The following is an 11,341-nucleotide window of genomic DNA, read 5'->3' as shown; positions in this document are numbered from 1 at the left end:
AATACCAATGAGACAGTTTCAAAACTGATTAATAGGACTGTTTCAATAATCAATACATTGTACATTGTTATCTTCTTAGTGGTTATCCATAGTACAAGATGCAGACAGAATATCCTGTCCAAACACTATTAGTACAAATCTTTTTTCTCATTGAATTAAGAAAAAGTAGCTGCATATCTATCCTAACTATTCTGCATATACACATACAAAATGGTCCTTCCTTTGTATTGCCTTTTTTTGTTTAGTCCTGTCAGAGATAGGTATTCCATTGGCATCTAAATACTATAGGTGCATGAATTCAGCAAAACAATCCAACACAGTCTAGCAGTCCACAATAGTAGTGGGCTATCCACAGAAGTTGTTGACTTGAGCCTTTCACAGCTCAGCATATTAATATGGCTTTACTTTATATACGTCATTTTTATACTTTTCTGCTGGATGGTTAAGCCCAAGATAAAGTAAGACCTATATAACAAGAAATGTTAACTTTTGTATCACATAAGGTCAATCAAGTACCCTTAGGATTTATCCTGTAACCCTGTACCACAGTTTGCAGATCCTTTGTCAGTGTCAGCCATCTGGATGAGTCACGGCCATTGCTTGACCAATTTGCTCTCTGGGAAAGCCTGAGAGAATGTTTTCTCTCCAATTGACTCTCCTTAGGCACACCCTACATCATCGATCATGTTGCTCTGTGGCCCCATAATCTCCTTGATCAGAAAATTTGGGACACAACTGAGTTACATGATGTTATAGTATAGGTTCTCCTATGTCCTGAGTCTTCACTGACCCTGAAAGGCTATGATCAAAATGTTGGCTGTCCTTGCAGCCCTTCTATTTCTCTAATTTTTGGTCTGCAAACTTAGGCTGTTAACCCTCCAGAAGAGAAGTTTATTATTACCCTACATGTCATGTATTTGGGTTTAACCTCACTATCTGTCTGAATATCAAACATCTTAGGCGTAACATGGAACAGGTATTTTTCATCAAGTATTGATATGTTAGACATTAAGTCCCAACAGAATATGGAGATAAAAATTTAAAAAATGAAAAATATTTAAAGAATATGAAAAAACAATTACATAGTTTTACAAAGAAATTTAGAAATCTAATCATATACAGCATTGTAGCAGGACAGTCCTGTGACATTTTTTTTTCCTTTTCTTGTGTCTTTTTTTCATTTATTGCCCATTGGGGGGGAAAAAACTTTTACTTGTGAGACAGTATGGTAATAATTGGTATGTCATGAAAAGAAGTACGTATTTAGAAGACCAGAATGACAGGTATTCCAAGCATGACCCTTCTACTACACATTGCTATCTTCAGTGCAGTTGCTTGGTTAACAGGTATCAGCATGTATAGTTAGTCAGGGTGAGAATCCTACCAATTAACTGCTAGTTTCAAAAACCTGCTGATGTTTCTCAGGATCATTGCCTTGCCCATCTTGTGCATATAAATGTATGGCTTTGTCCCTGTCCTGTTTTCTAGCTTTTCTCCTTGCCCTCTCCTTGTTGTCCAATCCTCAAGTTCTTGCTATGTGAATTAATTTTATTTGAAATCTTCACACAGGTAAATTTTACTACTACTGTGGAATTAAAATGTCACCTCTCAGTCATTTAGTAAATACGCCCCCCCCCCCCCGTTAACAATGAGGAAATTGAGATGAAATGACTTACCTAGTACATAAAGATGTAGCTATCATTACTACTTCATATTTTATAATTACCTCCTCTCCCCACCACCACCCCCACTGGCCAAATAATCTTTGTTTCTTGTAAGGACCATCATGTTTCGTGCATTTTCTTTTCCCTTTTCTTTCTTTTGGCAGTACTGAGGAATGAACCCAGAACCTCATGAATGCTAAGTAAGTGCTCCTATAAGTAGAGTCCTGAACTCACTTTGATAAATGTATTTATTTCTCTATCCAATGATTTATTTTAGAGATAGGATTTTGTTAAATTGCACAGGATACCTTCAAATGTGGTGGTCCTCCTGCCTTAGTCTCCTGAGTAGCTGGTGTGTTTTGTGCATTTTTTAAATCTACATTATCACCTAACAGTCTGCCCTTGCTTCCTACACAGGATCAAGAACCAGGAGGGGCATATAAGGTGCATTAAGGAAAGAGTCGATTGAATTGAATCCTGGCAGAATGTGGACTATATAGAATCACGGAGTCTGAGCTTGCACAATTAGCAGCGAACAGAAATGGGCCCCAAGAAATACACCAAGTATGTAGTTGTGTTTGCTCATTTAAGCTATAAATATACATACTAACTTGCTTCATAACCCAAAGCATTCTGAACAGTGCTTATCACAGAGTAGACTCTCATTGAAGATATTTTAATTGACTAATTGCAGACCAAAAACCAGAACTTGCTCTGGGTTTCATGCAGCAAGTAGAGTAATATTGATGAAAAGGAAGCACCAAGCTGTTCAAGATGAACACTGTTAGGCTAAGGAAGTACTTTTCATGTAGTTCTAGGCTTTAAATTGGCCTCAAAGAAGAGTATCTGGAATCTGTGTTGCCTTTCAGATGGCAAAGAATCATTTTTAAAGGAGCCACTATAAAGAGTATGTCATATTTTTAATTATTAGATAACTTACAGCCATAGAACACATCAAAGGGGCAAAAACTTCAAGAAGTTAATTTAGGATGAGTTTGTTTTGATTTATCCACAATGGGTCTCCTGCTCCCCTTGGGGCAATTTTTAAGATCTATTTCCTGGGCTGGCATGGTGGTGCACACTTATAGTCCCAATACTCTAGGAAGATAAGGCAGAAGGATGATAAGTTTGAGCCTGGCCTGGGAAATCTAATGAGTTAATAAAACTGTATCTCAAAACAGAGGGGGGGGGAGGGGAGAGGGGAGAGGAGTGGGAGGAGTGGGGGAAGAGGAAGAGGGAAAGGGGAGGGGGAGGGGAAGGAGGAAGGAGAAAGGAGAAAGGAGAAAGGAGAAAGGAGAGAGGAGAGAGAGGGGAGGGGAGGAGAGAGGAAAAGAGATAGGAGTATAGCTTACTCAGTGAGAAGGCATTACAGTACAAACAAATAATCTTTTGCTTGAATTAATGATTACCTGATGAGAGCAAGTGATAGCAATAGATGAAAGTTAATCATCCTTGAATGGGATTTGATCTTGGATTTCAAATTATATATACCATACTATAGATAGTTGATCTACTGACTACCTAGTTTGGCTATTTCAACTTTTGTTATTTTGGTCCTTATTCAGGTATCTTTATGTTTAAATGAGAAAAATTTAATTGAGGTACTTGAGGTACTTGCAGAATTCTTCCAAATTTGAGCTAATTTAACCCCAAAATGGAACTATCTCCAATGAGGGAGAGAGTCATTTATTTTAATCACTAACCCAATTACTAATGAACATTTTCCTCTATGTTCAGTCCATAAGGAGGTTTACAAAGAAACAGGGACTCCCCAGTACTTTCTTAAACACTGTGGTTCTAACCCTTTCTTTTTTCCTCAAAAGGAACCAGTATCAGGTAGGCGATAGCAAAGTAAGTGAAAGAGCAGAATAGGAAAATATTTGCCATTGATGATCATTTTTATTATCTTGGTTCTAGGAAGAGAAATTTTAGGTGTGGTTAGGAAGATGAGACAGCCAGTAATCCAAGCAAGGTCAATAAGTAATGGAAATGTAGTTGTGAAGTTTCATGAACTGTATTCTTCCTCATGAATTCACTGGCTAATCATTAGCCAGTCATGAAACAGGCCATTTCCATCAGAAGAGAAGGGAGGTATGCATTTAAATTAGTAGGTGATCTTTAAGGATATTGTGAGGGTCTAACTGCCCAAAAGAATTTCTATAGGCAATCTAGTAGAGCTTTTCTTTTTTTTTCAGGGCTGGAGATTGAACCCAGGGCCTGCACACTGAGCTACATCCCCAGCCCTTTTCTATTTTTTACTTTGCCATAGAGTATCACTAAGTTATTAAGTTGTCAGGGCTGGAATAAAACTTGTGATATTCCTGTCAAGCCTTCCAGAGAGCTGAAATTACAGGTGAGTGCCACCAAGTCTAGTTGAGAGCACTTCTTTGACCAAAAACTTATTTTTGAAGAAACAACTGCTCAGATGTCAACATATCTCCAAGAGGTCTTACTTGTTTAGACCTTTACACTGAGGTCCTATTCTTTACTACATAGTCCTCTGTGGTCTTCTAAACTTAGTTGAAGGAGAAAGAGGCATACAGAAGACCAGGGCTCCAACTCAGCAGATAGGTGTTCTGCCTCTTTTTCAGGTTTCAACATAATGCAACCTCAGAAATCGGCACAGTTAAATTTGACAAAGGAGTAGTCACCGAAGATGAGGAGGTAAGAAAGAACAGTAACAAATCTTGTGTGTGCTTTGGGGTTGTTTACGAGTCTTTTATGAGATGGGTCTACATTGGGGTTGGGGAGATGGCTCAGTAGAATAAGCCTTTCCCTGGCAAGCACAAGGGCCTGAGTTCAATTCCTGGTTCCACCAAAAAATAAAAATAAAAAAAAGAGATGGGTCTACAAACTTTCTACTGGACAGCAAATGTGGGTTAAAACATTTATATACAGAACAAGATTAATTTATCTCATATTGTGAAAGAGAAACAGAAACACAGTAAAATGAGACAAGGACATATGAGCAACAAATCAACTATAATTTCCCATGATGAATATAATCATTCTACACCTTAAACACATACTAATAAAATTTTTTTTTGAACTTTTAAAAATCAGGACACAATGCCTAGGAACTAGTGCCCTATCTTAGGGAGTGCTAAACTTTAACTTACTTAGTCTTCAAGGCTGTCTCCTGTAGCAAAACGCCCTTGGGCATCTTGGTTGCTTTCCTTTTCTCCCAAGTTAAAAAATTTTCTTAGATTTCTGGTTAATTGTAAATATACCATATATGTCATATTTCTGAAACAGGTTTTTCTTAATATATTTTTCCTTTGAATAAGTAGACTTCAGTTTTCAAAAACAATAAAAATGAATGGATTGTATCTTTGGATTTGTCCTGTATTTCAGCCCAGCCTCCCCAAGGAACGTGTGGAGTGGCCCTGCTCTCCCCAGTCCTCTTTCAATGACCAAGAATTTCCAATTAACTTGGCAATTTCCTCCCAAAGCATATCATCTCTTCTCCCTGAGACTCATCTCATTCTTACTACTGCCTTCATTCCTCTTCTCGCTTTCTTTGCCTTCCATTAGACTCTCTCTTTTTTCCTGAACCCTATCTTAGCATGCCATCTCTTTGAGCCATAACATCTTTAGAAATCTCAATCCAAACACAGGATTATGATCCCCCTGGCCACACTGGTTTCTGATTATGTGAAGCCCAAAGCTATAACCTTCCATGTTCTTATCCCTTTGATTTATCCTTCGATAATCTGGGGCTAGGTAAGATGGGAGGTAACAATGCTAAAAGCAAGCAGCAAAGAGATGGAAGAGGCTCACTCCTCTAATACCTGACATGACACTCCATCTACAGAGAGCCAGCATTACCATCAGTGCAACAGTGCAAAGTAGCATGCAGAAGTGATAACAGAATTCAGGTACTTTTTAGAACACTTCTGAAAGAATTGCATTCTACAGAGATGTTCAAAAATGTGAAAGCCATGGTCTCCTCATCTCCTATCCTCAGAGTGTGTCTGCTTCTAGCTCTGTTGCAGAGTTGTACCTAGGGCACTCTGGCACCCACACCGCTTAGGGTGTTGCTGTTATAATTAAGTTCCTCCTAAAGGCTCTCCTCTATGTTTACCACCACCTGATCTTCCTCCTGTAGAGATGGAAAAAGCAGAGAAAGGGGTGTGGTTTCATGTAGTAATTTGTCTTAATCCAAACTTTGATGCTGACCAATCTATTTTACCTCTTAACAGTGCTACCTGACATTTCCTAAGCCTGACACATGCTTCCGGTCATAAGCTTCCCTCTGATGATGTCCCAGGTCACAACTGTCTCTGCTATGCTTCTTGTTCCAGAAACCCAGGATGCAAAACATGACGCACAGTGTTCTCCTCACTTAGCATCCATTAGAGACCCCTTTGTAGTGAATCCAAGTAAGGAGTGGTATATTATTAAAGATCAGTGCCTTATGAAACTATTAATTGTGATTATTGTCTTTAGATTTTTGATGCAGTTGGCCAATCAAAATTTGTCCTACAGAACCTTCAGTATTACACGACCCCTCCAGATTTGGTAGGTGGAAAAGCATTCCCCCAAACTCTCAAACGGTGAGTTTTGCCAGCTGTGCAGGGGCTCACTACTGACCATCATCCTAATGTCAAATTTGCCTTCCCCCAGGATAGGCAGCCAGAGCAATACTAGCTTCAGCAGAGACAGTATCTGTGGTTTGACATGGTGAGGTAGAAACAGGGAAGAAAGTGGTTCTTGCACCTGATATTTTTCTCAATTGAGCAAACATGTTTATAATCAAGTAAAACTTTTATAATTCATTCTCTCCTGCTCCCTTCCTCTCTCTCTAATCCTCCTATTGAGAAGAAAGCAAATGTAGTGGGGTTGCCCCATCCCACCCACACCTTAAGTGACATGCTGTGCTTCGTGACTGCCTTTCCTTTGCTTATGAACGCCTGCCTGTTCAGGTGGCTGTGCCAGTGGAGAGGAGGTGGCAGTGGGAAGATGAAGGGGGAGGTGTTTGCTGCACCTGCTAGTGAACAGCTTGGTATGAGCAGCCTGGTCCCTGGCTTTTCTCTGCAGACACAATTGTCCAGACAAGGCCAATCAGGATGAGCTACACAGCTTCCTAGTCTGTCCTCCTCTCCTGGGCACCGTGTTACACTACTTTTGGAAGAATTAAGCATCTTGTTTCTGTTTCTGTGGGGCACTTTCTGTTGTTTTTCCCCAACCTCTTAGATTATTTGTTGGGGGAATAAGTGTCCTGAGGGAAGATAATAGGAGGGCTTTCGAGAGCTTAGGATCAACACATTTTAGAGCAGATTTGTTCAGTCCCTGCTCAGCCTCTGACTCTACCCTACAGAAAGATTAACAAACTAATTTTCTAGTCTTCTTTTGAACTAATCGCTTTGTTTCACCTGAAACCTTTCTATCTACCCAGGCCCAGTACTATGAGCCTCCGAAGTCCACTAGACTACAGAAAGTCCTGGAGCAGAACAGGAAAATCACTAGCTTCACATTAAAAGTAACAGAGTATGACCAGGATATGACCTTACTGATTATGACCAACAACCCACCTCCCTGCTTACTCTGCCAGCAGGAAAAGGACAGTTCTCCAAAATACTTTCCCAGTGATTTACTGTTCAAGGTAATGGTACCTAGGAAAGTCTCCTGACTGCGAGATCATGAACTCTAAGAATTAGGAGAAAGGAACTAACTTACCATGGAGAATGGTACTCAGGATGCAATCTCTCCCTTCTAGTTCCTGGCCAGATGATTCACAAAACAGAATCTAGAGGGCCTGTGAAATACTCAGAACAGGAAATCTACAAGTTCGGGTCTAATTGAGAACAAGATAGTAAAAGACAAATCAGATATTGAGGAACACCAATGAATATCTACATGGGAAAAAAGTAATAGTTTGCTTTGCTTTGCTTTCAGGTATTAGAAGGGGAAAATGAATTGAACATCACAGTAGAAAGACACGTGGAACTTCATTATAGGTCAAAGATGTTCAAATCCCATTCAGTAAATCACTGATGAACATAGAGTAAGCAAAGAACCAAAATAGAAAGATGATTACAGAACAGTTTCTATTTTGAAGGAACTTGGAATGGTGATCAATCAATTAGCTATACAAAAGTGATTCTAATAAACCAAGGTATATGAATAATCAAAGAATACACAAGAAATAGAAGTAATGTAGACTATAGAGCGTATTTCTGAGGAGAGAAACAGAGTAATCAAGGCGGTGACTCACGACAAAAGAATACAGAAATGTTCCAATCACAGAGAAATGCAAAAGCATAGAAGCACGAGAAAGCAAGGCACTTTCAGGGAGATGAGAGAGTAAATGGCAGGAGATAAAAGGGTACAATCAAATTTGTGTTTCAGAGAGAGCATTTTGCAAATTGAAGGAAGGCACATTAGTTGTGGAAGAAACAAAAACCAGAAAGATTAGTTATGCTATTACTATAATAGTCAACCTGAAAGGTACTTAAGATTTGAACTAAGTCAATAATACAGCAAGTCAAGCATTGATTTAAGAGATAGCTAGGAATATCAGGCAAGATGTTGATAGCCTTGAGGAAGGGTCCAATCTGACAAAAAGAAATCAAATAAGTAATAGTACAAGGGCTGGGGAGATAGCTCAGTAGAATAAGCACTTGTCTGGGAAGTGCAAGGGCCTGAGTTCAATCCCTGGTTCTGCAAAACACAAACAAAAAAATGCTACTATCTGATGGTATGTGGGACAAAAGGAATTAACAAATTTGTTGTCTGTAGTCTCTTGGATCTCAGCATTTGTGCCCTTTGATGGTAAGTTCACTGTCATTTATCATGAAAGTCCATATATAACATGCACTGAGGAAGAAACAAACACCAGGCGAGGGATGCTTGGCTCAACATACAGAAAAAAATACAAGGCTTAATCTGCAACCTGGGGGCTAAAAGCTTTCTCCCAACAGCTAGTCCTTTGTGATCCCTCCAGACTGGGTATAGAACCTAAGCACACAGTGGCATTCAGTTAAGTGTGGCCAGTTAAATTGTATTAGTAGACAGAATCAAGCTCTGATTGATTATGAAACACTGGAATGGACAGTATTTACAAAGGCTTTTCAGGGACCAGGGAGATGGCTCAGTAGAATAAGTGCTTGCCTGGCAAGTGCAAGGGCCTGAGTTCAATTCCTGGTTCTGAAAAAAAAAAAAAAAAAAAGGCTTTTCAATATTCATGCTGCGTCCCCTCCTTTTGCTTGCTGAGAAAGACAGTATTCCCCTGTACCAGAAAAACACTTCTCTCTTCCCTTTTTATTTTGTGCTAAATGCTGATCACAGGGCTCTGCAATGCTAGCCAAGCACTCTACCACTGAGGTACATCCTAAATCCTACTTACTACTTATTTATTTAAAGATAGAGTTTTGCTAAATTGCCCAGGCTGGCCTCGAAATTGCAACCATTTTGCCTCAGCCTCACGAGTAGTTGGGACTTTAGGCCAAGCAAGATAAGCATTATTTTTGCATGTACAGGTGCATGCGTAAAAAACAGCATGGGTGCCAGCAGGCAAGCTGCAAAATCTAAGATGACTCTTACACCCACAGTCCCTTCTAAGTAACACTGCCCTATTCAGTCTCCCACAGAAATGGTTTAAGGGGCCCTATTTTGCATGATATCATCCCAATCTCTCTGCTGGTTAGTGACCTATGGGATAGATTAGTATTCTCTGATCCAAATCAAAAACAAGTCAGAACAAAAGCCAACCTACATACCAACAACTGAAATTCTTGGGTTAATCAGATTTTTGCTGCAAGACACCTGAATTAGAAAATGAAAAGGTCAAAGCAGTGGGAGAGAAAATTGAACTTAAGGCACACAGAGTGAGGCCATAAAAGAATTAAGTCATGTGGAAGGACAGTGTAGGAGCCATGAATGGAGGAGATGAATAGGTCGAAGTTTTGGGAAGTAGAATGCATACAAGGGACAAGGTAAGAGGTAGACAAGGAAGCAGACAGGAAAAAACTTAGTGACATTTTAGTAATGGTGATATGTTTGGGTCAGGGCAGTCATTCTTATATAGTTCCATTTTTTATTCTAAATTTTTCAGTCTCTGGTTTTCTGCTATGAAGTTCACTTCTTCTAAGGTTTTTGTTCTTTTTGGGGCTGGGTCACTAGGCATATGAACTCTTTCATTAAAACACCTTTTTAGTTGAGGTAACTTGAAAAGATTTTACTACAACTAGTACAAATTAAAGAGAATTAGTTCAGAATTAAGAAATTATGATTCAGCACCAGCAAGTATTTTTAAAAAGGTTTCCAATTTCTGAAGCAAAAAGCTCAATAGGTCAATCAGTAGTTTGCTCATTTATTCAAATAATACAAGTTTAGCACCTACTATGTGCCAGACACTGTTAGGGATATACTAACATCCTCATAACTGAGTCTTTGGTTTAATGAAATGCAATTTTAGTAAGACAGACAAGCCCTAATCAAACAGTCACACAGTAATATATAATGTGACAGGTGCTGTGACAAAGCAGAATAAAAGGATAGCTTGTGAGTGGCAGTTTTGGATCATGGGTTAGGGAAGGCTCTCAGCAGAAATAATGACTTTTGAATAGACACTTCAATGGGGTCAGAATCATGCAATTGCTACACTTGACATTGTTTTCATTTCAGATTGTTGCACATTAGGAAAAATATAAATTGCAATTTTCTCAAGTGAGATAAATCAGGAGAATAAAGGAACTCAAAACTATGTTATAGGAAGAAACGTTCAAAATATTGGGAATGTTTAGCTGGGAAGAAACATAGCTTGGAAGGAAAATAATGGATTGCATCAAAAAGTTGAAGGACTCTGGAAGCAGCATTAGATTTATTCTGTTTGGTCTATTGGGTAAAAGTTTCAGGGAGACTGCTGTTGGTTGGTTAAAGATTTGTGGGTTTTTTTGTTTTTTATTTTGTTTTGTTTTGTTTTGAGATACAGGAAATCAATCACGATAGTGAAATGATAGTGGAGATATGAAAATCAGATGAATTGTTAGAATGAAAGTCTTTTAAGACTGAAAAGTCTTTGATTCTACAACCTTTAGAAGCAGTGTAATTATGACTTCACAAAAGACCCCACTCTCAGCCTTTTTACTGTAGACAGAGAAAGCCCTGGGACAAGGCAGTCATCTTCAAGATAGGAAGGTAGAGTCCCATGGATCTATTTCCCAACTTATCTTTAAATGTTCATTTTTTCCAAACAATTTGCTGACAGTATCTTTCCCCACACCAAGAGACTTCTCTATTGTTTACTTCCAAGGGCCAGTAAGAAATTGCAGTCAGTTACTTAAGAAATGGACCCATGTTGGACAAGCCATTTGGCAATGAAACCTAAGTATTAACCTTCTCAAAGAACTGCTTCCTCTGGTTCTGGTTTCTGAGTTCACTGATGTGTTTAAAGGAAGTGTAACAGTCCAGGAACTTAGCCCAAGCTTTTTCTTTCTAAAGAGAAAAACACAATAGAAGCAATGAAACAAAATTTCAAAAAGACATGATAGGAAATTAACAATGGTTGCTTAGAGTACAGGATAGAGTCATAAAAAATTGACCAATCAACATCAGCACAAATGGAGCTGGGGATATAGCTCAACAGCATAAGCACCTGTCTGGCAAGTACAAAGTCCTGAATTTGACCCCTAGTACTAGAAAAAAAAAATTAAGGGAAATTAGTAATATAGCTA

General features: G+C 38.9%; 1 protein-coding gene across 1 annotated transcript in view; it reads left to right on the top strand.

Annotated features, from left to right (window-relative positions):
* Positions 1-2,144: 2,144 nt before the first annotated feature.
* Tsga13 (testis specific 13) overlaps positions 2,145-11,341 on the top strand; it is a 12,837-nt gene continuing 3,640 nt past the window's right edge. Inside the window, exons 1-4 of the mRNA XM_023721672.1 lie at positions 2,145-2,228; positions 4,256-4,328; positions 6,114-6,185; positions 7,063-7,275. Of these exons, the coding sequence (XP_023577440.1) occupies positions 2,206-2,228; positions 4,256-4,328; positions 6,114-6,185; positions 7,063-7,275 (381 nt within the window). The 5' untranslated portion in view covers positions 2,145-2,205. The remainder of the gene's footprint in view (positions 2,229-4,255; positions 4,329-6,113; positions 6,186-7,062; positions 7,276-11,341) is intronic.

This window comes from Octodon degus, unplaced genomic scaffold (assembly GCF_000260255.1).
Source record: "Octodon degus isolate 3935 unplaced genomic scaffold, OctDeg1.0 scaffold00084, whole genome shotgun sequence".
NCBI lineage: Eukaryota > Metazoa > Chordata > Mammalia > Rodentia > Octodontidae > Octodon > Octodon degus.
This window is presented reverse-complemented; position numbering and strand designations above follow the sequence as displayed.